This window comes from Pagrus major, chromosome 1 (genome assembly GCF_040436345.1).
Source record: "Pagrus major chromosome 1, Pma_NU_1.0".
Classification (NCBI taxonomy): Eukaryota; Metazoa; Chordata; class Actinopteri; order Spariformes; family Sparidae; genus Pagrus; species Pagrus major.
In genome coordinates, this window is record NC_133215.1 from 11,278,500 (window position 1) to 11,305,677 (window position 27,178).

At 42.1% G+C, this 27,178-nt stretch overlaps 3 protein-coding genes across 5 annotated transcripts; all 3 read right to left on the reverse strand.

Moving 5' to 3' along the window:
• Positions 1-939: 939 nt before the first annotated feature.
• Positions 940-15,317, reverse strand: klhl2 (kelch-like family member 2). Of its 3 annotated transcripts, none has more exons than XM_073476859.1 (15): positions 14,885-15,317; positions 10,302-10,421; positions 10,097-10,203; positions 9,871-9,992; positions 8,598-8,760; positions 8,319-8,428; positions 8,097-8,213; positions 6,200-6,349; positions 5,973-6,090; positions 4,446-4,643; positions 4,210-4,311; positions 3,890-4,018; positions 3,634-3,774; positions 3,389-3,532; positions 940-2,476 (listed from the first exon to the last, which is right to left on the reverse strand). In XM_073476859.1, exons 1-15 carry the CDS (start codon positions 14,950-14,952, stop codon positions 2,448-2,450), a joined length of 1,818 nt encoding a protein of 605 aa, XP_073332960.1. In that variant the 5' UTR covers positions 14,953-15,317; the 3' UTR covers positions 940-2,447. The 3 variants fall into 3 exon arrangements, with proteins under 3 accessions (XP_073332960.1, XP_073332951.1, XP_073332967.1); XM_073476850.1 differs by having other exon boundaries at positions 2,348-2,476; positions 9,871-10,019; positions 14,885-15,046; XM_073476866.1 differs by lacking the exon at positions 14,885-15,317 and adding an exon at positions 14,672-14,732 and having other exon boundaries at positions 2,348-2,476; positions 9,871-10,019.
• Positions 15,318-17,468: 2,151 nt separating this feature from the next.
• Positions 17,469-20,967, reverse strand: med28 (mediator complex subunit 28). The gene is made up of 4 exons (XM_073467330.1): positions 20,799-20,967; positions 18,471-18,537; positions 18,278-18,390; positions 17,469-17,987 (listed from the first exon to the last, which is right to left on the reverse strand). The coding sequence occupies exons 1-4, from the start codon at positions 20,955-20,957 to the stop codon at positions 17,784-17,786; spliced, it is 543 nt and encodes a 180-aa protein (XP_073323431.1). The 5' UTR covers positions 20,958-20,967; the 3' UTR covers positions 17,469-17,783.
• Positions 20,968-21,995: 1,028 nt separating this feature from the next.
• On the reverse strand, positions 21,996-26,872 carry lap3 (leucine aminopeptidase 3). The gene is made up of 13 exons (XM_073477370.1): positions 26,675-26,872; positions 26,289-26,404; positions 25,870-25,924; positions 25,681-25,786; positions 25,433-25,592; positions 25,178-25,342; positions 24,868-25,026; positions 24,626-24,750; positions 24,430-24,518; positions 24,226-24,328; positions 23,071-23,150; positions 22,834-22,946; positions 21,996-22,516 (listed from the first exon to the last, which is right to left on the reverse strand). Exons 1-13 carry the CDS (start codon positions 26,831-26,833, stop codon positions 22,330-22,332), a joined length of 1,617 nt encoding a protein of 538 aa, XP_073333471.1. The 5' UTR covers positions 26,834-26,872; the 3' UTR covers positions 21,996-22,329.
• Between the last annotated feature and the right edge of the window lie 306 nt (positions 26,873-27,178).

Consider the following 27,178-nt stretch of genomic DNA (forward strand, 5'->3'; position numbering starts at 1 on the left):
GATCAATATTTTATTTATTCAGCTACAGTGAAATTTGCTCATCAACTGATCCTTTTATCAGGCATCAGAGCACCGATTATTAGTTTAACTTGCTGCAGCTGTGTGGAGATGTGTTCCCTTCAGTCACTGAGCACATGCAGAAAATATTTGGGGGGCATTGAGATACTCTGGGACTATCTACAGATCCAGGAGCAGTTTAAAACACTGCTATCACTGAGGTGATGTAGTTCTACTATATGTCCACTAGATGGTCATCACTGACAAAACAGTCTGTTGACCAGTCGGTCTCTGAATCTAGTGAGAAAGAATCAGTGTGTACATCTAAAATGTGTATGTTTACACAAAGTGGCAGAAAATATGGAGGACTAAACCTGCCAAATCAGAAATAAATAAAGAAATGTATTAATGGCTCAATAAATAAATGAATATGACAATAAATGTACCAAAAATAAATTTGAAAATGAATATAGGCATAATTTAATTTACAAAAAGGTGACATTAATGGATAATTCTGTGTTAATTTGCCTCCACTTATTTACCTTTTTCAACAATTAATTTACTTTCCCATGTGATTTTTTATTAAATTCATTCATTTTTAATTAATTTCTTTTATTTCTGACTTATTTACAATTTGCATTTTGGGCGGAACCATCCCCATTTTATAAATGAATTAATAACTACTTTTATTTCATGCATGGAATGGCCTATTAATTTATTAATTGAGCCATTTATATATTTATTTCTGATTTTGGCAGGTTCAGTCCTCCATAGCAAGACTAATTTATGATGAGTATGTAACTGGGAAGGCAAATGATGCCAGCTTCTGCTACTTTTACTGATCAGTGCCAAAATGTATTCATTTTCAATACTCAACACTAATAGTGATGTGTAAAAATGTAATAAATGAATCGATGTTATTAAAATATCACACACAGCATATTCCATTTCAATGTTTTACTGATTTGGCAAAGTTTTAAAAACAGATTATATCATTTCACAGCTTTAAATACAAGAAGCATATTTATTAATGAGAATATAAAACAAGTAATGAAACATTTTCAAAGTCATTAGCCTACATGACATTCCTCAATACACTGACAAGAAACAGCGATACCAGTTACTATTATAGCAATTTTTTTCAATATAGGAGGAGAGGGAAGAGAAAGAGACTGAAGAAAATCAAGACTAGGTTTGGTCACTTTCCAGAAAGAGAAGAGAACAGATTAGTAAAGTAGTAAAGAGAGACAGAAATAAAGAGACATATTAAAATTGGCACATTCATAGTACGTCAGGGTGCGCAGTAGTTAATAGGGTTGCTACACCAAGGGAGAGGAGGGTACTGCTGAAGGAGAGTCGGGGACCATGCAGTGAGTTCAGACTGTTGTCGTCATTAGTGGTTACAACCACAGCAAAGATGGCTGCCAGGAGACAGTAAAGCACTGATACATCCAACTGTTTTCATCTCAAACAGCTTCTCCCTCTGTCTGTCACTGTTTTTGGCAACGTGAATTAGGCTTCTCCCTCACCAGAAGAGTTCCAGTGAAAGTCTGTTTTTTTTTTGTTGTTTTTATTTAGTAGAAATGTACATTTCCTGCGACTCCCTCTCCCTCGGCTGTTCTGAACTCATGCAGGCTAACGCGGCATCATCGATCTGAAATCAAACTCTTCATCTCCCAGAACAGAGGTGCAGAGTCCAGCTGAGCTCTGTCCAGTAACGGTACTCAAGACATGAGAAGAGGAGAAGAGGAGGGACGCAGGGGGGCGTAGTTTGACATTCAGGCACTCTTGTACAGCCACATGGCAACACTGTAAAAGGTCAGAGGTCAGACAGAGTGCGCTCATGCGGCGTCGGACCAGGCGTCACCACACAGATGCACATGCTCACATGTGCAAGCAAAGGAGCACCTTTAAATGCAAGCGCGCACACACACTCAGACAGACAGACACACACACACACACACACACACAAACACACTTTTCAGGAGGATAAAAACGAAGGAGAAACAAAGATTTCAGTCCCAAATGGTCCTTCTCTGCCTCCCTCTCCCATAGATTAGATCAGTGGTCTCTCTCAGAGCCGGTTCACGTTAACATTACTAATGTTAAAGTAACTTTGCAGTTAAAGTAGCTTCATGTCAGTAGCGTTCAATGACACTGCAACGGTGCTTCAAACTGGTTTTTGTCCAGTCGCTGTGGCAGTCCTCCCAGGAGGGGATCAAGACGCGGGTTCAATCCCCCCCGTTCAGGTTACAGCTCCCCCCGTTCAGGTTAAGTGCAAAAATCTTCATCTTCATCCTCAACAACAACAATCTTGTCATTTTCTTCATCTTCGTCAGTGCCTGTGCTAATGCTGCCCAACATCGACGCATTGGCATCATAGACAGATCCAAGATCGGTATTCAGCAGAGTACACTCTGCTCGGAATCAATGGCAGGAGTCAAGAGCAGTCATAAGGGCTTGTCGATCACAGTCACACCTGTGGCATAAAAAGAAAAATATCATTATCATGTGCTTATTATCATACTGATGTTGGAAAAATGTAACACAGTGATTCTCAAAGTGTGGGCCGAGGTGGGCTGTGACAGTACTGCAGGTGGGCCACAAGAGGTCATACTCAATAAATAAAGTACGTTTTTTAATTTTTAATTTTACAATTGAGTTTGAAATTACCATAAAATATGTTACTATCATTAAATATTAGCATTTAAAAAAGTAATCATAACTGATAAAACAAGGGAGTTAAATAACAGGTTATTCTTTATTTATCTAACCTTTTTATTTTATCTTTTGTTATCACATCGGTCAGAGAGGGGAGGTATGTAGTTTTGGAGAAGAAATTCAAACTCAAGGATTTAAATATAGAGGAAAATAAGGTTCCCAGAACACTGTTTGGAGCTAGGAAGGTGGCAGGGTCCGCCACATATAACCAAGTAAAAACAGCATTGTGTTGTCCTTTAAGGTCAGTTTGTTTATTCAGTCATGAAAACATAATCAGTTTGTTTATTTTGTTTGTTTAGGGTATAAAAAAAATCAGTCAATGAAGATCTTTCTCTTCTGATTTAAATATCTTCCCCAAAACTACGTAGTGCTCCTTTAATCACATCAGTACTGCATGTGTTGAAAGTTGCACAGGTTTACAACGTGTGTGTGCAGATGGATTACTAATTTGCACTGCATTGCCTCAAGGCCATATTTACATAGAAATATTTTGTTTATGAAAGAAAAAACATAACAAAACAACTTCCATTTGCTCATAAAGATCCGACACGATAAAACATTCTACTAAACTACTGCCCAAGCCTTTTTCAAAAGTTACCTCTTGCTTCAGTTTGGATGCAAAATGTTAAGTCAAGTTTTCAGCCCGTGTGTTCACCTGTCGCCTACACACCTGCATAACTTCGTCCTGTGCTCATGCAGGTCGGCAGTAGCGTCCACTTGTCCGAGTTTGGATTGTAGAACTCCACAGAGGCCAAATTGCAGCTGCCATCGTCTCCTCCCACCACGTACAGCAAGTTGTTTACGGCACACACACCTGAAAACACAAACACACACACAGAACAAAGATCAATGCACGTCTAACGGAGAAACATCTCGACCGTGAGGATGTCTGGTGGACGGACGGGTCTGCGTTACCTGCGTTACGCCGACACATGTTCATGTCAGCTACCTGCCGCCAGCTGTTAGAGGCCGGATCGTAAACTTCACAACTCTTCCTCACTAGTGGGCCATCATGACCTCCCACAGCATACAGTAAACCTTTTAACACACCTACACCTGAGGAAGACAGAAAAAAACTTTTACAAATTTTACATTTTGTCAAAGGAGCAAAATAATTAAATCCGCCATTGAGTGTGTTGTTTTGTTGGATTAACAGAATAAATGAATAAACCTGCTCCGCTGCGTCTCGTGCCCATCTCGGCGATGTAGCTCCACGTGTTGCTTTTAGGATTGTAAGCTTCTACTGTACTCAGACATTGTCTCGTTGCACCATCATAACCTCCAACTGCATACAGGATCCCTAAAAAACACAAGAAATGATGCATAATTCAGAAAGCCAAGCCAGTTTCTGTCTCTACAAACTGGATTCAATTCCTCTAAAAATTACAAAAATGTATTAATTGCAGTACTATTGTATATGGGTTTCTGTTATTTTGTCCAACCTCTGATCTATTTCTAAACGCAGGCTGTAAAACTGGGAACTGTATTCACCATTGACAACACCCACTCCTACGCTGCTCCGTCGGGTGCTCATGGGTAACACATGGAACCACTCGTCTGTCTTGGCATTGTACGCCTCGATTGTCGACAGACCTGCGAACACACAGGACATGGATCAGAAACATCGTGAGAATGTTCATAGCTTATCACTTCCTGTCGTTACACAAAAATAAAAGCCTGAAGAGACTCAGCGTCTTGACCCCACTGACACACCGTCACAACTGTACCTGTGCTGCCGTCGAAGCCCCCCACAGCGTACAGGAGTCCGTTGAGCACAGCAGCTCCGAGCGTTGATCGACGGTCCTGCATGCTGCTCACGCTCGTCCAGCGGTCCATCATCGGGTCGTAACAGTCGACCGTCCGTACACGTAAAGATCCGTTGAAACCGCCTACAGCATACACGCACCCACTCACGTACACCACACCTAAAGGAAACAACACAAGAGTTACTCACAAACCTGTCGAGTGAGGGTGATTACTGAAGAAAGCTCAGAGAGAGGAGAGGAGTGTCATCTCTGGTGACCTTTATTTGTGGAGGATTGAGGATCAATTGAGTCTCATCATTTCTCCAAAACACAAGTATGAGTCACAATATCTCTTCTATTACATTTTCAATTGAACGACCTATTTGTACGATAAGTTGTTTTTTGAGTCTCATTCCCAATTCGTCGTGATTGTAGGATGGGCCGGCTGCCATCCCAAAGCCTCAGTTTTTGATGAATTGGGAGTGAGACTAAAAACATATTTTTTTTACAAAAAGGACCTTTAATACTTAATAAAAATACACATAATTATATACAAATATCAAACGCTGAGGACAGAGCGGTGCAGACGGCAGCTTTGGCAGCTCTGTCTATGGGTGTGTGATGAAAGATGTTTAGAAACCCGCCACCAGGGGGCAGCTCAGTAAAAAGGATGTGCTGTTTGCAACAACACCCAGATCATATTTAAATATGCACAGTCCCAAAAGCCAAACAGCGATGCATCAGAACATGCCAAGATAACCAAGACCTGAGCCGAGAGCATACGCAGCTGACTGTCCAGATGTTACCACGGTCTGGAGCCGTGTCTGTGCTTCTGAATCAAATCTCAACGGTCATGCTCCTGTCCTGTTTGATGACTTTGACCATCAGGACTCCAGTAGAGTCAACACACGGGCCTCAAAGCCTCTCAATAGCAACAGTCACATTGTAATGGGCAAAATGATAATGTTCTCACAACTAATACACCTGCACAGACATTACTGAAACTTCATAGTACTGTATTTTTATACCTGTATTGTAATTTTATTCTCCCTTTCGTGTCTATGCCGTTATGTCTATGTCAAATAAATCAGCTAAACTTAACTGAATATATTATGACAGGTCGACAAAGCCTGTTCCTTTTTCATACTCTGTCGGGGAAACACAGCCTCCCTTTGCTTGAATTTGGAGGACATAGCCAGCAAATTCTTTGCAGCCCTCAGAATCCTCCATCCCACTGTGCCCTACTGTATTTTGTAAAATAGTGCTGAGGAGGAAATATCACCTCACGGCTTCCAAACACCAGATTTAATGACGTTATACAGACAGAGTTTATTAAATATTAACCATATTAATATTTGCCATATATATAACACCGGTAATTTACACTACATTGGCTGTTTGAGGGCATGTTCCTGCTGATAAACCTCTATTAACTAATTATTAATAAGTCAGCGTTCCACAGAGGATCCAGCCCATTCATTGTGATTAGTATAAATGAGGGTTTCCCACCTGCTCTGCACCTCCTGGTCGGCAGCTCGGCCACCTGGTACCATCGCTGCTCCTCAAAATCATAACACTCAACACTGCGGATGGCCTTGGGAGCCTGGCCTCCGACCACAACCATCACCTAAAAAGCAGGAGGGAATCAATTATGCAGTTATGTGAAGAGTTATAGATCAACTCTTTTTCCTTTCTAAGAGTGAGTTCTCTTAACTCAGTAGAGAGTGTGTGGATACCTTAGGACAGCAGGCTGGCGTCCTCATCCGTGTGCGTGCAGTTTTCATCAGAGCCCTCTGGTCAGCTGGCAGCAGGTGGTACTTCATGGCCTCGATCAGGTAGTCTTTACACGCGCTGCTGTTCTTTATCAGAGACTCCTCCTCCACCCGCTAACACGACCAAACAGCGAGAGAGGAACCAGTTAGCGAGAGTTTGAATTAACGCTTGCACCGACGTCCATCCAATGCCGTTTTTTATTTGACACGAGCCTTTAAAGTAGTATTAAAGAAGTAGTAGCAGTGGATTTCTCTTCTCCATCACAAATAAAATCACCTTTCATGAAAAGTGAAGCAGTGCTCACATTCAGTCCACCACAGACAGACAGACAATAGAAACACTTGGCAAGAAACTGCTTCTGTGGTAGTTCCCGCCACAATAGGTGTCTCATGACCACAAAACACACCCATCTCACCTGTAAAGTTTCCTGAGGCAAAATCAAATCTGTCCACAGACAGACAGACAAGGTGAAGACAGTACCAGCTGCACTACGGTGGAGGGGAATGACTGAATGATCGAAGAACTAGCTGCATCGAAGGCCGACTGTTGCGTCGCCTCGCGTCTCCTGCGTCTCGGCCAGAAAGTTGCACTTTAACACACTGCAAAGTCTACAGCCGCCGGCCGACAAGCTTGTACGTTCTGCAGATGCCTCTCTACTGAAATACAAACCATTGTTAGGATCCAGCAGCATTTTTTGACACCGCTCTGGCTAATACAGCCACTGCCGATCGATAATATGTCTGATAAAAAGTTGCAAATGGCACTGGCGAAGAGGTAGAGGAGAAAAAGAAGGAGAAACTGTGCTCAATGGATGAAATCAGGGATACTCCAGCAACAGGCTCTTCTCTGTTTCTTTTTTCATGCACTGATCTGCTTACCTGAGCAGCCAATCAGAGTGATTTCTTTCACCAATGAGGAGCTGCCTGAAACGGCCAACAAGCCTCCAACAAGAGCTGTCCAGTGTCAACTGTGCGGGACACATGGCACCAACTACAGCCCCTCGACAGCCCTGACAATGCCCGAAGGCCGTCGGCTTTTATTATGATCTCAACTACACAACTGTAAAGTTTTGTGACTGTATCTCGCTGACAAAAATCTATCCACAGACACACCTGGCAAAATCCTCAAAATCATTTCTGTGTTAGTTCCCACCATGATAGACACACAAACACAGGCACAGACCCACAAACTGAAAACATTAGCAGCCAGTGCTGTCAAGGCCGGTATAAAAAACTAGTTGGACAACGTCTCCTGTAAACTGGATATGTAAGCAACATGTTGCCTGGCTGTGTGCTAGCAAACACAGACAAAGAGTATTTGTCCTGCCGGAGTGTTGAAACAAGACTGACACTGAAGGATAAAGCAGTTCTTAAGCAGCAGTGGTGGTTGTACTGTGGTGTAATTATTGTCGGTAAATAGCCGACAATATAAATGCCTCATTATCTGGCCAATAAATTATAAATGTAAATTATGTATCCCGACAACCAGGTACTGTAAGATAAAGGTAAGATAAAAATGTATATCCACCATATTATTAATACTGCAGTAGATTGAAAAGAAATGAGGGCAAATGTGCTGCGATACAATGTAGATTTGTGTGAGAATCAAGGGTGAGAAGCTCAATAATCATGCACACTTCATCACTCATTATGTAATCACATTCACTCATTTTGGTTAATGGCACAACAATGTGGGAATATGAGCAACAATGGAAATGCCAGTTTAGCACGCAGCTGCTTTTCAAACCCCTGTGAGTCCCAGTTTAGCTGGTCCTGTTCCAAACCGCAGCGACACTAGTCAGACGCTAAAGTGACACAACAACAGCTCAACTCAAAAACATCCAGATGCAGACGCTCATACCTGAACCAGGTATTCTCTGGAGAGAAGCGGCAGGCGAACGTGTTCCATCAGGTGAGCCAAGTGTTCCTGCCGGACGTCTTTGTCGTGGTTCACCCAAGCTATCACAGCCTCAAAAACCTACAGAATAAAGTACACAGACACACTTTAATCACATCAGGTACAATCAGTTGTTCATGATGCCCTACCTGATATATCAAGCAGGGTGTGTGTGTGTGTGTATACCTTCTCCTCTGTGGGGATGGTGAGCTTGTCGCTGGCAATCAGGCTGGATACTTGCTCCATGCCCAAATTGAGGAACTCTTCACTCCCGACCACCTCAGTGAAATGTTGCTCTGTCATGAAAAAACGACTTTGTGACTCAACATTTTCATTAATTAAACCTGCTCTCATTCTGTCTCGTCCACTGTCCCACATCCTCACAAACCCATTTCAGTGAAGCAGTAGACGCCGTTCACACACACGCATACAGACATGGAGACTTGCAACCACACACACACAAACCTGCGTAGCTGTTGGCCTGTGTGAGGAGCTGAGAGCAGGCGTGTAGGTCAGCGAAGGCTCGTATTCCCAGACAGTTGGATGGATGAAGCTGAGAGCTCAGGAACTCGCAACAAGCTTTCTTCACCTCGTTCAGCTGGAGCAGACCTGCTGCGGGCAGCAACGCCTGGCAAACACACACACACACAGTATCCTGCATGAAGTGACAGATTTGGTCCTACAGTATATAATGCAAATACATTAAAATTGCAGGGTAGCAAGGTGTGTAGAGGCACCATCTTTATCCCAGTTGACCACAGGCTCAATCACTTAAAATGACTTGCTTGTTACTGCTACAGTTTCCTGAGTGAGAAACGAATCTGCTCCACTCGAGACTTCTCTGATAAAATGCAAGTGTGTGGATTGAAGTACAAGATATTTCCATACTAAACTTTAAATAACAGTCCCTTTTACTTTTGTTTTAATCTCTTACACTTCCCAAACTCTTGAATATGACCCAAGAAAAAGTCACAAAAACTGGATTGGCAGTATATTGCCTGTTAAAGGTGTAATTTGGAAGAAACGGCCAGAATTCAAAAGTAGCTCGAAAAACTATAGGGGGCGGCATTACAGCTAACCGCTGCTCGGTAGACATTTTGCTGTAGCTATTTTTGGCTGTAGCGACTAGTAATTGGCCCTGTACGTCTGCCCGCACGGCAACCTGAGATGATGGGGGGAGTCACTGCAGTGAGACCTACAGAAGCCAGTTTGAAGACTGAGGATACAGTAAGGAGGTGATTTACAGCGGCTCTGACCAGGACTATGACTCCGGGGACGAGAAGACTCAAAGATATTTAATAATTTTCACTAATTGTATCTAATTTTATAAGTGGAATTAAAGTATTAAACTTGAATTTAACAGTTTAATCAGTTAAATTAGATGTTGTGAGTTATGATACATTTATTAAGTGATTTATGTGGGAAAAGTCATTTTTTCTGTTAAAAAAAAAGGATATTTTATGGTTATCCACAGTCACAGATTTTTCATTTGAATTAGAAATGTAAATTCACAGTCTATATTTGTAATATTAGTGATAAATGTGTATATTTGTAAAAATACAGGACTTCTGAATTGGGGAAAAAAAAAAAAACAGGAAAAATTCTGCGAATTTACACTTTTTAGTGTAAATTCACAGTAAAGTAAAATTTAAGTAAAATCAGAAGTGTCTCTGTTTCCACTGACCGGTGTCAAATTTAGTGAGAGATAACTTCAGACGATGCATTTGCATAAGTTTACCTGCACGTTCTCCTCTGTGACCTGGATCTCTGCCGTGTAAATGTAGTCCACCAGCAGGCCCAGAGTCCAACCATCCATCTCCTTTATCCTCACCCGTTTCGCTCTGCTCTCTGCCATCTCACCTGTTTGCACACACGTGTTAGACATCCCTAACCACATAAAACAAAAAAAAAATCAGACACTGAAACAAAAGGTGCAAAGACGCTGGGTGGAAGAGAGTCCTGACCTGTAAACATAGCGTGGAAGTAGGGGCTCCCCGCAGCCAGAACCACCCTATGAGCAGCGATCTCTACATCCTCCGCCACTATGGTCACGTCGCACAACAAGCTCTGGCTGTATGGGCGTTAAAGAGATCAAGAGACGAGACGTTAAAGTTTAACGGTGGCACCCAGAGGATTTGGGGACAATGACACAACAAAGAAATGAGTCACCTGCGCAGCTCGTTCATGACTTTGAACGCCTTCCTCATGTGCCGAGGGTTGAGAGTGACAGGACCTTGCCTCTCGACTCCGTCTTCTTTGTCCAGAGCGTGTGGACAAAGTCTAGTGCACCTGAGAGGGACAGCACAGATATATAAACATGAAGCAAACACACGAACATGTACACACATTAACAGAGAATAACTAAGTAACGATGAATGTCTGGATTATTATGCTGCACATGACGGAGGGCAGATATATATGGCAGGTTTTCTATGACAGGACATGTCAAAGTGCATTATCTTTTATACACTTAAAACAAGCAAAATGAGAAGCTGTGCTCAAATCGTCATCTCGGTTCCTTCAGGTTAATATACCTTGAGCACCTTGACCAACAGTTTCTGAACTTTTTTAAAAATACAAAAATGTGACAGCTTTATTAATATCAATACAAACACTGCCTCAACTAACGGTTATCACAACAGCAGCATCTGTCAGGTATAACGTGGTCAATCTGCAGGTGCACTAGTACAGAACTTTTTTTTCTTTAAGGGAAGCATACCCAACAATCATCACAATAAACACCAAGCACAGACACCAAGCTACATGTAGAAGAGGAAACAGAGGGAACATTATGAGTCAGCACTGTAGCAGTGTACAACTCTGACCTAATGACTTTACAACTTACAAATTATACAGCGCTTTTCTAGTCTCACAGACCGGTCACATCTCCTTACAACATAAGTCGGCATTCACCTATTCACACCCACATTCATACACCGGTGGGAGAGGCTACCATGCAAGGCACCACCTGCCCATCGGAAGCAATATGCAAGAGCCACCAGATGCAATATGGAGTTCAGTGTCTTGCCTAAGGACGCTTTGACATGTAGACAGCAGAGGCCAGGGATCGAACCGACAACCCTCCTCTTAGTGGACGACCGTTAATCGATTATCTCATTGCAATCTGATGTTCTGCTGGGAAACCTGGGGACATGGTATTCATGTGGAAGCCACTTGACATGCACAACCCATCAAGACCAAGACCAATTATACTCTCTCTTGGCACATCCCCCCCCCCCCCCAAGCGGGACAATACCCAATACCCCCATCATGAACTGAACCTGGCTCTGACCCATTAAGGCATGAAAACAAGAGGGATACTGTGGTGTCTGGCACGAATCCTTTGAGTCCTGTGGGTTGCGAGGTGGGGCCTACATGGATCAGACTGACACATCCCTCGGATGCTCGATAGGATTTGGATCTTGGAGAATTTGGAGACTGGGTTGAGCTCTTTTTCATGTTCACTGGGCTGTTTGTGAGCATTTCTTACAGTGTAAAGAGGTCAGATCTCCAGCAACACTTGTAGTATATAGAACAACTTTATTATTAGACCAACCAGTTTCGGCTTGTGGCCTTAATCAGAGTGGAGTACCTACAAAGATTATGCGGTCACGTGGCTTCACCCAAATCTGGAGAAGAGCAACTAAGAGGTTGGTGTAACAATCAAAACGTTCTATACACTACAAGTGTCGCTGCAGTTTTGACCTCTTTAGACTTTTCCCTTCTCCTTGCACCCTGGAAGTGGGGGAAGTAAATAAAGTTGTGCCGGAAACCCTGACTCTGCTTCTACAGCTTTGGCAGTGTGTCCGGTAGGATGCATTGTCCTGCTGGGAGGGCAACTGCCATCACCATGAGGGGAATACTTGGCCTGCGATGATGTTTTGGTGGGCGATTTGTGTCAGGTGACATCCACATGAAAGCCAGGACACAAGGTTTCCCAACAGCACATTGCATTGCACATTGGGGGTGATCATTCTTTGCATCACAATTAAAATCATGAAGATGTGACATTTGTTGGGGTCTGTACCAAATAAACACGTTTTCTTACATCTGGAGAATAACACTTGTCCATACTGCTTTTGTGATAATATTTCAATTAATTGTGCAGCCTTAAATGTAACAAAATGATCAATCAATCACTGTTCACTGCTCTTGTCAGCGTTTCGATGTTGCTGCTGATTGGTGTATATTTTTGGGCATTTACCTCTAGAGACTTCCAGCCATGTGGTGCTGGCTTTATCTTCTGAGGTTTTTCAGATGCTGCTTTGCTTCCGCCACAACACAATACTTCCAATTACAGACAAAGTCCCCGTGAAAAACTGTTCGCAGCGTGTGATGTGGATTACTCAGGGGAGTTTGGTCATTGTGAGGAGAGATTGTTGCTGTTTTGCGCTTTAAAAATGTCATTTTAATATGTTGTGAGCACCACATATTAAATTCCATTCACCTCCATTGTGTTGAGGTGTGAAACTGGGTAGAATATTAGAATATAACAAATATGAACCACCTTTCAATATTACGTAATTCAACAGCGCACAAACTAAACCCCGACACTCACCTCCCACCCTCTGAGCAGGACGTTAATTTGTACACTTTTGCTTCAACATTTCATTAACAGTTTTTCCTACATCAACAGCTCAATTTCTCAAAACCCTAAACACAAAACTGAGAAGGGTTAATCGTTTCCTTCACAAATCACAAAGTTGCATGGATTTCATTAGAGATATTGGATTGCCTTCCTCTTCCTCCTCCTCTCTCAGTCCATTTTTTCCCCACCTGAGGCCTCTAATGTACTCTGATCGTTGATTAAAGTGTTTTGCCAGTTAAGTTTGAACAGGTGAGAGTGAGACCAATTGGTAAATAGGGTGAAGGCCTTTTTTTCCAGGGTTGAACAAAAAAATGTGCTAAATGACGAGACTTGTGCTTAAAGTTTTGCACAAATGTGAGTGTAGCAGTCTGGACTTTTGTTTTAGATCCATGAGGTTTGAGTTTTCAGGCTGAGGTGTGTATAGTTCCAGTTCTTGTGTACATAAAATGGATAAAAATTGTAAGTAAAGATAAACCCAACCAGTACTGCACAGGGTCACATGGTAAATCTATGGGGTTGTAAAATGATTAATAAGAGGAAATATTTAAAAAAGGACACATTTATACTGAATTTTGTCTAATCTAAGCAGTATTTTGTAAAACATTGGGGTCACAAGGTAAAAAAAGTTGTACAATAATGATGGTGTTGTCTTCTATAAGCTTACGTTTGTATGTAAAGTTGTAAAAACCAGAAACAAGCGAGTGGAGTGAAAAGTGGTAGGGATGCACGATATGGATTTTTTCAGCCCATACTGATTACCCATAATTCCCTGCTTCTTATGGTCGATACGCATCATATAACCGATAATTTCACATTGTTGTATTTTAAAAATAAGTCTCTAACCTGCAGTTTATGCACACCTGAAGGTAAGAAAGGCTCAGAGAGTGAGCGCAGAGGGACGACGGCTCTCCTTAGATTTGTTGTGTTTTAACTTGTCGACTTTTCCCTCCTTTCTAATTGCTTGCAGAACTTGTATTGCAAATTGTAATCCTGTTGTCTTCCTTTGAAAGTGTAAAACGTCCACAGCGGTGATGACACGTTTGGCTCACTAAGAACTTGGTATTTCACCTGGATGGGCGTGGTTTTGCAGGACGTGCTCTGAGCGCACGCTGTTTTCAATAATGTGTTTATTTGACCTCAGACTTTTTTTGCATTTGTGTGTCTTGCGAGGAAAGCCTTCGGGAAGACGGACCAACAGATCACTCTTATAAGTCTTGCTGGATGAACAGATCTTTTAATTGTCATTTTGCTTTTAGACTTTTTTTGTTTTTAAGTATTTGAAATAATATTTAAAAGGTTTTATTTGTAAGAAAAGTTGATTTTTGAGTCTCATTCCCAAGCTTTGGGATTGTAGGACGGGTCGGCCGCCATCCCAAAAATCTATTTTCCTTACAAATAAACGTAATAGTTTTCAGTCGCAGTTTGATTACGCTTAGGCAACAGAACAGGTTAGGTTTAGGAAAAGATCGTCGGGTCAATTTGGGTTTCAATTTCTTGTTGTTTATTAGCACCAACAGTCACCTGATGTATCAGAGTTTGTACATGCTGCTCCAGCTTGGCCTCACATCACCTGCCCTATTTATCGGCCACCAATACATAACCGATAACATACATTTCCCAACATCAGTCCGATAGTTTATCAGTACGATATCTATCGTTCATCCCTGAAATGTAGTTTTAAAGAGCAGAAAATGAAATACAACACACACACACACACACACACACACACACACACACACACACACACACACACAAGCAGCCTCACCCTTTCATAATAAAACATCTCACATATGTATGCTGTTCATGGCACAAAAAAAAAATCACGTGGCCCTTGTTTTCTGTCACAAACACACCCACACACACATGGCTAATATAACACATACACCCCCCCTTTTGCCATTAAACACAGCACCTCAACACACCGTGACATGGTAACACAACAAACACACACCCTCCACTGTGCTGCTGCTGCTGCTGCTGCTGCTGCTGCTGCTGCGGACAGGCTCGGTGCGAGTCCCCGGGTGTCAGTGAGCGATCCCCCCGGTCAGCGAGCAGCCACACCGGCTGGCCGCTGTCTCTGTCAATGCGGCACCATCAGTCAAGCAGCCACTGGGAGACGTCAACACACACATTCACACAGACACACACACACACACACACTTACAGCGGATGACTGTCCATGATTCCGGTGTTTTTCAGAGGCTGAAAACTTGGCCCAGCGGCATGCACCATTCCATATCCACGATGTCGTCTTTAGTGGGTCTAAATCAAGCGGCGATCATGTGTCCTAGAGGCGGGGGAGACGGGCTGTTGACCCAGCCTGTTTCATGGAGACACACAGCCCCGACTGCGGTGACACTCAACACAAAACACGTTGCGATTCAACCCGGCTGTTGTACCCCTGTGGACCGCTTCTCCTGTCGGCCCCCTCCTCCTGAAAAACGCGCAATAAAAATAAATAAATAGGGGGGGGGCAGCCAGACGCAGCGTCAAAGGCGGCTTGTTCGGGCTCGGTTCGGTCCCCGCTTCGTTCCTGGGTGTATCTGGGTGCGAGAGGCGGACGGACAGGGCTACCTGTTATTTTCCAATCGCTGATTAAAAACGCACAAACAAGGACATGTCGGCAAAGACGGTCCTCCGAGCGGCGAAGGCGTCCCACAAGAAAGCACTGTCTCCCTCTAGCTGTGGGAGACTGACGGGGGAGACGTGGAGATGACCACAGCAGTCAGTCAGTCAGTCAGGGGGATGAATGAAGCCCCCTCAGGTGGATCAACAGCGCAGGGTTCAGTAAATACACAGAGTAATACCAAGGGATGGCACAGTTTTATACATCAACTAGCCCTCATACATTTTATGTTTTATAACTTTCATTTTTGGATCATTGTTGCTGTATTAATGTATATTTTTATACATGTTGTCACTTTTTTCTCTTTTAAAATTCAACCTCAGCTCATATAATGTTTATAACAAACTGGGTATATTACAGACAGACAGCTGAAACCATTAATACTGTTGTTTTTATCCTCATCCCACTGTCATTAAAGCATAAAATCATGTATCCCATGTTATCATGCTTTTTCACTAGATAGGGCAATTTACCTGTATCCCCCTTGTGTCCTATAGGGGGCTTTGTCTCATAATAAAACTTAACCCTCATGCATCTGTTGATACATTTTATGTTTTTTAAACTTTCATTGTTAGATCATTTTGGCTGTATTAATGCATATTTCATACATTTTGGCAAAGGTGTTGGTTTCTTGTCTTCTGAATTTCAACCTCAGCTCATATAATATGTCTATAACACACTGTGTATATTACAGACAGACAGCTAAAACTGTTCAAATATTATGTATCATTAAAACTTATTTTCATCCCACTGTCATCACAGCATAGAATCATGCATCCCATGTTATCAGGCTTTCATTCTGTGGTCCTGGATGAGTTTTTCACTACATAAGGCAAATTTACTCGATTAGGCCGAATACATACTATTTCCCTTGAGTCCTATGAGGGGCTTTGCCTCATAATAAAACTAAACCCTCATGCAACTGAGAAAAGACCACACTTAGTACACAAAAATGTTTCTATGTCAAAAACTGCCATAAGAATACTATATATTCAGTATATGGAAAATAACAGTTTTTGTTTTTTCATTAAAATTAAATTAATTTCAGTTAGGAAATGTGTAAATGGAACAAAAGGGAAGCCCATTTTGAGTTCTGCAAATAATCTTGTCAATCCATGGTTCCCTGTTTTTCCTCATGCCAAGTCCACAGACCCGTTTTGCAAAAAGCTTTGTCCCCGGAGCCCATCTGTGAAGATTTTTGTCTGGCTGTACTGTCAGTGGACAGGCGATAGCTGTGAAACTGGGGAGAACAAGTCTGTTATGGTGTGAAGACACTGAATACATTAAAGGCTGTCAGGAGGCTCAGTCATGGCTTCTCTGAAGTCATTTCTATCATGATTTCATACAAAAGTGAGGAGGAGTTAAAGCTATAATGTATTTTAACCATGCATCATAATTTGTAAGTGCTGCTTTTGTATTTCTATTCTTATTATTAACTATTCTCTCCCATATGGGGAAGCTTACTCAGTGATTTAGTCTTGAATTAACATAAAGTTTGGGCACTTGTGAGAGATTTAAAGGATACGTTTCAAATCAATTTTGGATCTCGGAGCTTCTGGAGACTTGGATTACGCTGGAAGAGCTTTAGAGAGCGATTTTGTTTGTTTGTTTGTTTGTTTGTTTGTGTTTGGTCCCCATCTGCTTCAGTTGTTTAGAAGAATGCTGCAAGGCAATTTTGCTGTGAAGCTCCAGAAATGTTTTGACTACAAAACTTCGACCGACTCTATTGACTCCCCCAACCCATGCCGATGACAAAATCATGACTTAATTTTCATTTTTGGGTGATCTTTTCCTTTATTTTTACACTCAAGTTTCAAGAATGCAACTTGATAGTCTCTTTGTTAAATCCTCTGCTCGTTCTTTGAACCCCATGATCCCATTTTGCATCACAGCCCTCTTTTTTTCAAGACTTAAAGCATTTCCAGAGTCACAAAATACATTATACAACCGTCTTACCTGCTGAGCACTGCTCTTTAAGACTGGTAAACTAATCTTCATGTGTGAAATTGGTGGAACGCCCCTTTAAATTCTACTGTAAATGCTTGAACCTGTTTTCAATCAGAAACATGTGAAAGTGTATGCACTGTGCAACGACAACAGATAATAAAGACTTCAGTCAAGATTCAAAATTCTCACAAAATTTATTTTTACAGTAAAAAAGTCAGCAACAGAAATATTTACATAAATCAAAATACTGAAAAAAGTTGAAATAAAACTAAGTCAGGATTTACTTGTTCAGGTGCAGCCACACTAAACTTCCATCTCCCAGTTACTCAACTCCACACTGTGTGATTGATCAATGCAGGGATCAATTTCTTGTTTCAGTGTGATGTCCAGCTGGTTGTAGCTACCTTGCAGGTCAGAGTTCAACATCACATCCTGAGCGTGGGGGAAATTTCATTTAACCGAGGACTAACGTGACCGTACCTTTAGTGTGTTAGTTTGGTTTTAAAGGGGCGGGGGGCAGACTCGCGGAGGCCTGCTCCAGAAAGGCCAGTGGTCCGGGAGGGGGGAGGTCTGAGGGTTTGCGGTGCTGAACGCTCACGTCCTCCAGCACTTGTTGCCAGTGGTGCAGTTTGGACAAGTGTTTCTGAACCAGCAACTCTTTCCTCTGCAGCTCATTGCGTAACTCTGAAACATCCTGAAGTGAGAAGAAAAAATGTAAGTGAGGAGAGAAGGCAAATTAAAATTGAACAAACGGTGATGAATAAATAATATGTAAACACTGACGGCATGTCACAGAGTCTACGAAAGGCACTGCCAGTGAACCTTGAATACAGCACAGATAACAGCTCGGGTTCTCCAGGAGTTCATTTTGTGCTTACACAGATAATTTGGGGATCATGAGTAGTGTAAAGTGGATGGGAGATGGAGAGGGCCGCTTCAGAAGATTCAAGGTAAATGAGAGTGCAAGTCAGTATGAGAATTTACCTCTTTCACCACCTGCTCTGGTTTCTGCACAGATAACTGAAGCCTCTTCTGTAAGAAGAAGCACTCCGTCTGTCGAGCCACATCCAGGAACTTTTGTATGCACTGGTCAACACCTGACATCAAAAGAGAAAGACATCAATATACAGATTCTTATATGAGCAATATGAACAAAAAAGCTTGAGGCTTCACTCACCAGTTCGAATCTCCTCCTGGTCAGTTCCATTAACGTAGTCTTGGCTCACCAGAGATGCAAAACATGCCTGAAGAATAAACGCAGAGAACAACATCAGTAACTCTTTCTTAAGGAATGGTCCAAAATGTGGCTTGTTAGGGCTTCAGTACAGGTGGTCTTGTAGCCGCCTAGTCCCTGATTGGATGAATAAGTATTAGCTGTGTCAGAAAAGAAACAGTTTCCCCTTGAATGATACTAGTTTTCTAGCCTAAGTCATTTTGAAAAGAGTTAGGGTCAATTCAAGTTTTTACACCAAACTGGGGAAATGATTTCTTTCCAGATGCACAGGGATAAAGCAGAAGCCTGACAATGGTGGGATCTAAATCTCCAGGAAATCCCAGCAGCCAAAAATGCTGCATTCAAGCACAACTTTCAGCTTCATGGTGCCACTATGTAAAAATCATTTGGGACGGGTCTACAAGACAACCAACTATTAAATTATTCTGCAACTATTGTGATAAATGATTAATTAATTTCATTATATTTTTATCATGATATGAGACTATAGATCATCTTAGATTTTGGATATCGTTACATTGTGATTTGGCATTTTGAATGCAGGACTTTTACTTGTAGTTATTTCTGCACTATGGTAATGGCACTTTCCTGTTTCCATCACGAACACAAACAAATGTATGAGAATATATACAAATATACAGTATATGAACACATGGGTAGGAAAGGCAATATGCTCCAGTGTTATCTCATATGTGGGAACACGTGACAGATCAGATTGGTACAGTCGGTGCCGCTACATACGACAAGCAGATGGAGGCCAGTTAAGCATGTAGATGCTGACACTGCTGACACACAAACACACACACTGAACCCCTATGCGCCTGTTCTGCCTTCTGCTTGCACACCTGCTGACCCTCATGTGAGGTAAGACAACACATGTAAATGAAATGTACAGAGACTAGATTTGTTTTCTAAATGAGATTAATTAAAGCTATTACCGTCTACTAGGGCTGGGCATTCTATCGCTACTGTAGTAATATTGTGATATGTGATATTGTGATATAAGTACTGTAATAGATTTTGATGTCATTATATTGTAATATGGTGTAAGTGTTGTCTTTTCCTGTTTTTTAAAGGCTGCATTACAGTAAAGTGATGTAATTTTCCATACTGTTCCAGCTGTTCTCATACTTGCCTTTACCCTCTTAGTCATTATATCCACATTACTCATGATTATTTATGAAAAGTCTCATTTTGTTGATATTTTGGGAAAAGGTAACAATAGTCATCCCTTCAATATGGAAACTGATATTTGGGACTAATATTAATTTGTAGTAAAAAAAAATGAAACGTGCTGTTCCTAAGTACAATTTTGAGGTACTTTATTTGAGTATTTCCATTTTCTACTACTTTATACTTCCTCTCCACTACACGTATTTGATAAACTTGATGTGGGAGGGACATTGTGTGAGAGGATGCTGCATCAGAGCCAAAGTATGAGTTTGTTTTATCGGTAATCTGACAGAAAAATCACTGATACCAATTATCAGAAAATGCTGAATATCTGCCCCGATAATCGTCTAGGGCCAATAACCAGTCTACCAATAATTACAAAATCACACACCTCTTATAACACTTCCTAATAAGAGGAAACCAAAAATGTCTGCTGTGAAAACTCCTGTTGTTTTATTGCTTATTAGACTAATCGTCCTTGTAAAACAGTTCTGATACTACAGAGTGGATGATCCTGATGGAATAAAGTAAAGTGCCTCCTGTTGCCATAAAGTTGAAGGAACACTACTGTCTATTTTAATTAATTGCTACTAAGAGCCAAGCCCAAACCATGACAAACAGTCCCAGAACAGAAGTAGTGTATGACCTCAGAAGTGACTAATTAAGCTAATAATTAAGAGTTGTAGTCTTGGCTATGGCATATACAGGAAGTCGAGATACATTTGTACATTGTGCAGATTATGATGTTATATGGTTGCTTACGTTCTAGGCTGGGATTAAGAAAAATGTTTGAACAGAGGAAGGACTCTGAGGATTTTAGTGTTTGAAAAGGAGACAGGAGTGCAGCTGGAGCCTGGGACGTGATGCTAATGAGCCAGTCTGGAAGTAGCATTAGCTAATATACTTTGGCGTCTACAAAACAAAGTTACCTACACAATATTTATTCTCTAAATACGTGGTTAACATGATGAGCTTTCCGTAGCCAAAAAGAAAAAGCAAAGCAAACGTTAGCTAGCTGCGAAACTCACCTAGCTAGCTATATGTGCTAATAACACTTAGTACATACTGCTAACGGAAGCTAGCACATTAGCCTCCTACCTCGAAGGAAGCCTCCAGTTCATCCACCAGCGTGTTGCTTCCCGGGGCTCTGGGAGCGGTACCGGGGAAGCCCGGCTGGCCCGGTCCACCGGGACCCCCGACGGGATGCGCACCAGACGGCTGCTGGCCAGAAAACATCCCACTCATGGACGATGCCATCTTGATCCGACGGCTTTCTGTCTCCCCCGGTCCGCACATGCGCAGAAGCAGTTTCCTGTGCACACTCTCTGGCCAAAAGTATGTGGACAACCCTGTGTACATTTATGTTGATTTTGGGTTGTTTTTAGTGGATTAATGTTGATGCTACAACACAAAACTATATTTTAGGCTGGTGTTTATAACATATAACAGAAATTATTATTGTTTTTTAAGATCCTCCATGTATTCTTTCAACAAGTCATTCACATGTGGTTATAAAAGAAGGAAAAACAGTGATTGAACTCATGACAAGTCCGACTGATACATCAGTTAGCTGATATAAGCGGCCAATATTGGCATATCACAAATATAACTGTATTGGCGTATATGTTTTTCAATGTAAAACCTTACTTTTAAAGATAATAATTCTGGAGAAGATGCTTGGGATAATTATAATTATTAAATTCCCAGTGAAGTTAGTTTTTTTAGGCAGTAAAGTTTATTGTAAAACTATATAATATCCTGCCTCAGTTATATATCTTCACACTCAAGTGTGTGATAACCATAGTTGAGGGATCATTGCAAAAAAATTGTTTTTTTGGTGATATATCTAATCACAAGTCATGCAGGGAGTCAGGGACTGAAGCAGGCGTTGATTTAAGAGGCCACGAGGCAAAAAGGTTTTTAAACTTGATTGCAAATAATCGTGTGCTTCAAACTTTGTGGCAACAGATTGGGGAGGTGCCCAACCTTGTTTTCCATATGACAATTCCCTCTTGCGCAGTGAAAGGTGGATAAAGAAAATGTTTTCAGCATTTTGGTGTGGATGCATGCGAGTTGTGAGCCAGGACATATCACCCAACATCAGTGACTTCCCCAATGCTCTTGTGGCTGAATGCAAGCGAGTCCCTGCAGCCAGGTTCTGAGATCTGCTGGTTGGCTTTCTCAGAGGAGTAGATACTGTAGTGTGCTTGGGTGTCCACATACTTTTGGTCAATTAGTGTAGATCCATGTTGTGTCAACATTAGAGCCATACAGAAACAACTGTCACACACATCATTAAAATCTTAGAGTTTATTTATACAACATATAAATTATGTGAACTATGTAATTACTACAGAGCTTCAGGTTTTGTCAGCTGAAATCACAACAGTGTGGTGGGACACTGAACCTTTATTACACTGTGTTCAGACAAAAACTCCACAGTCAGATGTGTTTAGAAAATACAGCTAAGGATCACTGCCAACATTTTCATGATACTGTTTTAGTACAAGGACTTCTAAACTTGGCCATCAGCTCGGTCTGTCTATGTGGAGATATCACTGTCGAATCCCGCCAGAGAAGAGGCTCACAGTCCGACAGTCTTGTTGAGTCCGATCTGATATCCAGTCGCTCAGCTATCGTGCGCCAGTCCAGCAGCAAACTCCACCAGCGTACGTGTTGGTCTTCCAGACATGCCTTTCCTCAGGTAGGGAACTTCATCTTTGTTGCTCATCACGCCAGCGATGTCCAGATGGGCCCAATGAGGAGCTGTAACAAACTCTCTGAGGAATGCAGCTGCTGTGCATGCACCGCCAGAACTGGAGAGACCATCAACAGACACAACAGTCAGATTCAGGTAAATAAAGCCGTGAGTGATAACACTCCTGGGCACTGTCCTTTAAATGTGGCTCGGCCATTTCAGGCTAACGTGCCGTTATCAGGCTAGAATAAACACATTTCCATCTGTCTTGGCTCTGATCAAGCCAACTGTCGACAAGCTGCATTTCTATGGGTCTGGACTGAAGGACCTGCTGCTCTGACAGCTCCAGATAAATAAACCATCTTGTGTCACTGTATTACTCTCATGACTGAGGTAGGAGCTGCAGGCGCTCACTCAGTGTAGCGAGATACGTACCGGCTGTATTTGCCAATGTTGTTGAGGTCGGCCAGCTGGCTGTCAGTCACCTGTCTGGTGTAGTGCTGGAACAGAGGCATCCGCCACACTCTGTCACCCGTCACAACACTAGCCTACACACACACACACACACACACACACACACACACACACACACACACACACACACACACACACCATTAGTCAACACAGGAGCTAAGACGCTGAGATGCTGTGAGTGTGCTTGTTGTGCAGTACCTTGTGCAGCTGCTCCCAGAGCCAGTCAGAGTTTGTAAACACTCCAGTCGCTGCTGAGCCAAGAGCGACATCCATCGCACCTTGGAGACGGAAGAAGCCACATTTTAATATTTACTGATTAAATTTGCATATCTTTCACGCCGAAGGTGGATTTAACACCTGGTGCTCAGTTCAGTTGGTCTGTGACAACTCGTGTCTTAATTTTAGTCTGTTTTGTGTTCACACTGACTTATTACCGACAAATGAATAGATATAAATATGAACCAGTATTTACAGACAGCTCATTTAAGTACACTGTCTTGGTGGCCATCATCCCGCATCATTAATTCTAGATGGAACCACACGGGAAAATCAAACCCACTGACAGCAAGTGTTGTCTTCTCTGGTGTCACAATAAAAGAAAAAATGATTATCACCACTACAGACACGTTGAAATAGGCTTCTTGTACCGTTAATACAGGGGTTGAAGATACAACAGATCGCTACAGTTTTCTGTAAAATCACACATATACACAACCACACACGTCATTTTAGGATTAGTTGTTGAGCTTTTTTGCATTTATGGTGAAGATATAGACAGCAGGTAGGGAAAGAGAGTAAGGTCTAACATGCGCCAAATGTAACTGGTGAGAGGGACGTTGCAGCCACTGACACGTACACGTGTTACCATGGTTACTTATCATGGATTTTTGCAAAATTATGGAGCAGCAACAATTACTCGATCACAGTGAAATTAATTGCCAGCGGTTTTGTTAACTCGATTAAAGGTTTCAGTCGTTTTTTTAAGCAAAAATGTCAAACATTTGCTGTTTTTCTTTGTCTTTTATCTTTGACTCTTTGAGTTTTGGATGGCTGATTAGTCAAAAGAAGCTATTTGAAGATTTCAGTTTGGCTTCTGGGAAATTGTGATAAGCATTTTCCACAATATTTGACATGTTACTGACTCAACAATTAATACAATAGTTAAATAAAACAACTGGCAGATTCATCGATAAAGGTCTCAGTCCGATTAGCTGGTTTGCAACCAAATGAGCAAATGCATGTTTGTTTGAATCAATAAATTAAAGTCATAACCAGTCTCATGATGTAAACATGATTTAAAAATACAGTTGTTTTTGGTCACCACTGCAACTGTGTAAATTAATACAATCCCACCTGTTAGCGTAGCAACATTGACGATGGCTCTGGGGTTGAAGGTGTGTCCGTAACAAAGAGCATCAGCGAGAACCAGTCGGCCCTCTGCATCTGTATTATCAACCTGCACACAACAATAACAGTAAAAACCTGTTCATCTGTGGCCGCAAATATCACACTCAGGTAACTGTATGAAACTTTCAGATTTCATTTGGGTCCACCCACCTGGATTGTTTTTCCGTTCTTGGCTCTGACAACATCACCTGGTTTAGTAGCTTTTCCACTGGGCATGTTCTCACACAAGGGAGCCAGACCTGATTTAGTGTTAAAAAAAATGTGTATATGCACAGAGATTCAATGTCAGGAACAGTTTTAAAAAGTCAACTTGGGTTTTTATGGACTCATACTGTCAAAAGCTCACCGATAATGTTGACGGGCAGCTTGAGAGCTGCTGCTGTGACGATGGACGCACACACGGTGGCAGCTCCACCCATATCAGCTCTCATCGCATCCATAGAGGGCGACGGCTTCAGAGAAATACCACCACTACCGACAAACAGAGAGACGGAACAAGTGGTGAAACAAGCTGTGAGCATTATATGTGTTCAGCGGTTGATAATCTTTTCATAGTAATGACACAGATTGTATATAATTACGGTTTACCTGTCAAAGGTGATGCCCTTGCCCACTAGGAGCAGCGGGGCCTGTTTGCTGTCAGGAGAGCCGTTGTAATGGAGCTCCAGGAAGACAGGGGGCTCCTCTGAACCTCTAGACACGCTGAGAAACGCCCCCATCTGTTGCTCCTCAATCCAAGACTGAGATCTACAAAAACATATGGATTATCAGACAAAAACTCTCGATAATGCAACAGATACTGTGCTTCACATGTCTTTGCCACTCATGATGGATACATTATAAAAGGTTGCGCTGTAAAAACACCCACAGTCATTCTGATGATGAATAAAGCACAAACCTTTTATTTATTGTGACTCGTTCAGCATGTGGCCCTAGTTTCTCTTCAATGGTGTTGGCAAAAGCGGTAGGAGTGATGTGATTGGCTGGAGCCTCCATGAGTAGGCGTGCCAGGTTTTGGCCTTCTCCATACACGACTCCTTTCTCCCAACTGGCTGAGTCAGCACTGCGAACGAAAACACACATATTTAAATGAGAACGATGCTGCATACGTCTGTTAACTCAGGGGGAATGTAAAATTCAGCTGTTAGTCTACCTTCCATGAAGCTGCGTGGTCACTTTGGTCTTCTTCTTTGTTTTGAGCTGGTCGTACTGAAACAAACCCAGAGCTGCACCTTCTGCCGCTGACTGGGCGTCACCGCAGGCGTCCACCTCCACGTGGCTCACCTCCAGGTCCTGAAGCGACCTGCAGCCGGCTGAACACACAAAACACACAGGTATCAGCCCAGTACTAACTCCAGCATAACCTCCATATAAGCAGCACTAAGACGAGCCGTGTCTTACCTGACACTGCCTGTCTGATGTTCTCCTTGCTGGTGTCCCAGTTCTCTGTCCCACACACACCTGCATTGTTCTTACCCAGCCCGACGACCGCTACACATGGGAAGTCCTGAAGAACAAACACGGAAGATTTGACAACTTTGATGTTGTCGAGAGAGACTGTTCACTTCTTCTAATATCACACTTCGTTACCTTGTGGATTCCATAAAATATTCTGCTTTTGCCTTGTTTGAGAGCCGGTCCAGAGCTGGAAAGTAAAAACACAAAACCAGTTAGTCAGACACACAGCTTTAGGGTGGTATCCATTAGGAATGCTGTATGTTTCTCACTTTAAAACAGCATTTAGGATGAACTAATCACATTTTTTTCTCTCCTGAGATGAATTGGCCAAAATTTACTCCAAGATGAGTTTTGTATACCTTCTGATCCAAAGACGGAAACAATGTTCAGTGGGTATGTACTGCGTATGTAATGCCTGTTTATATGTGATCTATGATCAGTCTGTTCAATAAAACTGAAAAAAAGATTTATTGCAGCACTCTTGTATAAGAATGACCAGTAGCATAAACTGGTGACTGAGTGTTTATTGCTCACAGATGATACAGACTCACATTTTCAGCAGTTCAGAGAGTTTCCCAGACAGAGTTTGATCAAAACCTGCAGCAGCTTCTGTCAGATGAAGGCTGTCCTCCTCTCCCTCCTTCTCAAACACTCCCAGCACCAGACCCTGCACATACACATCAACAGACAGGGTTAACAACAGACACCCATGAACTATTACTATCCAATTCGGTATTGATTTGGAGTCACTGGGTCACATAACATGGAAGCTATTGGAAAAAACAAAGCCATTGAAATCAGTTTAGTATTAGTTTTTATCATCATAATAATATATTTATATTTATACAACTTCACCTCGGTGCGAAATTCTGCGTGAGAGTCACTGATGTAACTGTCAGCTAATGTTGACAGAGACATGCTAACGTTAGCTTCTCACCTTTCTGTCGCTCAGGTGAGTCTGTGAAGCACAAAACGACCTGCGGTGGCTCGTCCGCACCGCCGTCTGCGCAGCTCTCCTCAGAAGAAGCATTGTCATCTGTTCTGCATATACATAAATCCCAAACAAACTACTAACTCGGAGTTTTAGAGGTCGCATGCATGTGCAAAAGGAAGCAGAACGTCGCGTTTTTCATACGTCACCGACGAGCGACCAAGATGGAGCCTTGTCGCCACCTGGCGGCAGCAGTGTGAAGCTGCAGGAGGCTTTGAACCAGCAGCATGAGCCATCAGTTACCCAGTGGTGGGAAGTAATTAAGTACATTTACTCAAGTGCTGTAGTTAAGTATAATTTTGAGTCTTTATTTTCTGCTACTTTATGGTTCTACTCCACTATTATTAATAATCAATACAAGCCACATATCAATTATGAGGTATTTTTATAGCTTCATATAAGATTCACTGATCCTCTGTCTATACTGTCAAATGTGTGATTTACACATTA

Bases quoted from the DNA above. Each gene is read 5' to 3' on its own strand.
- lap3 (XM_073477370.1), bottom strand. From the start codon at position 26,833: ATGCGACCTCTAAAACTCCGAGTTAGTAGTTTGTTTGGGATTTATGTA. The intron at 25,027-25,177 runs GTTTGTGCTTTA...ATGTTTTTGTAG, and splicing joins CGAGTCACAATAAATAAAAG to ATCTCAGTCTTGGATTGAGG. The intron at 24,329-24,429 runs GTGGGTGGACCC...TGTTGTGTGCAG, and splicing joins AGAACGGAAAAACAATCCAG to GTTGATAATACAGATGCAGA.
- klhl2 (XM_073476850.1), bottom strand. From the start codon at position 14,952: ATGGTGCATGCCGCTGGGCCAAGTTTTCAGCCTCTGAAAAACACCGGA. The intron at 8,761-9,870 runs GTAAACTTATGC...TGTGTTTGCCAG, and splicing joins TCACAGAGGAGAACGTGCAG to GCGTTGCTGCCCGCAGCAGG. The intron at 2,477-3,388 runs GTGTGTAGGCGA...TTTATGCCACAG, and splicing joins CACAGGACGAAGTTATGCAG to GTGTGACTGTGATCGACAAG.
- med28 (XM_073467330.1), bottom strand. From the start codon at position 20,957: ATGGCATCGTCCATGAGTGGGATGTTTTCTGGCCAGCAGCCGTCTGGT. The intron at 18,538-20,798 runs GTAGGAGGCTAA...TTTATTCTTCAG, and splicing joins AACTGGAGGCTTCCTTCGAG to GCATGTTTTGCATCTCTGGT. The intron at 18,391-18,470 runs GTGAGTGAAGCC...TTTTGATGTCAG, and splicing joins CCAGGAGGAGATTCGAACTG to GTGTTGACCAGTGCATACAA.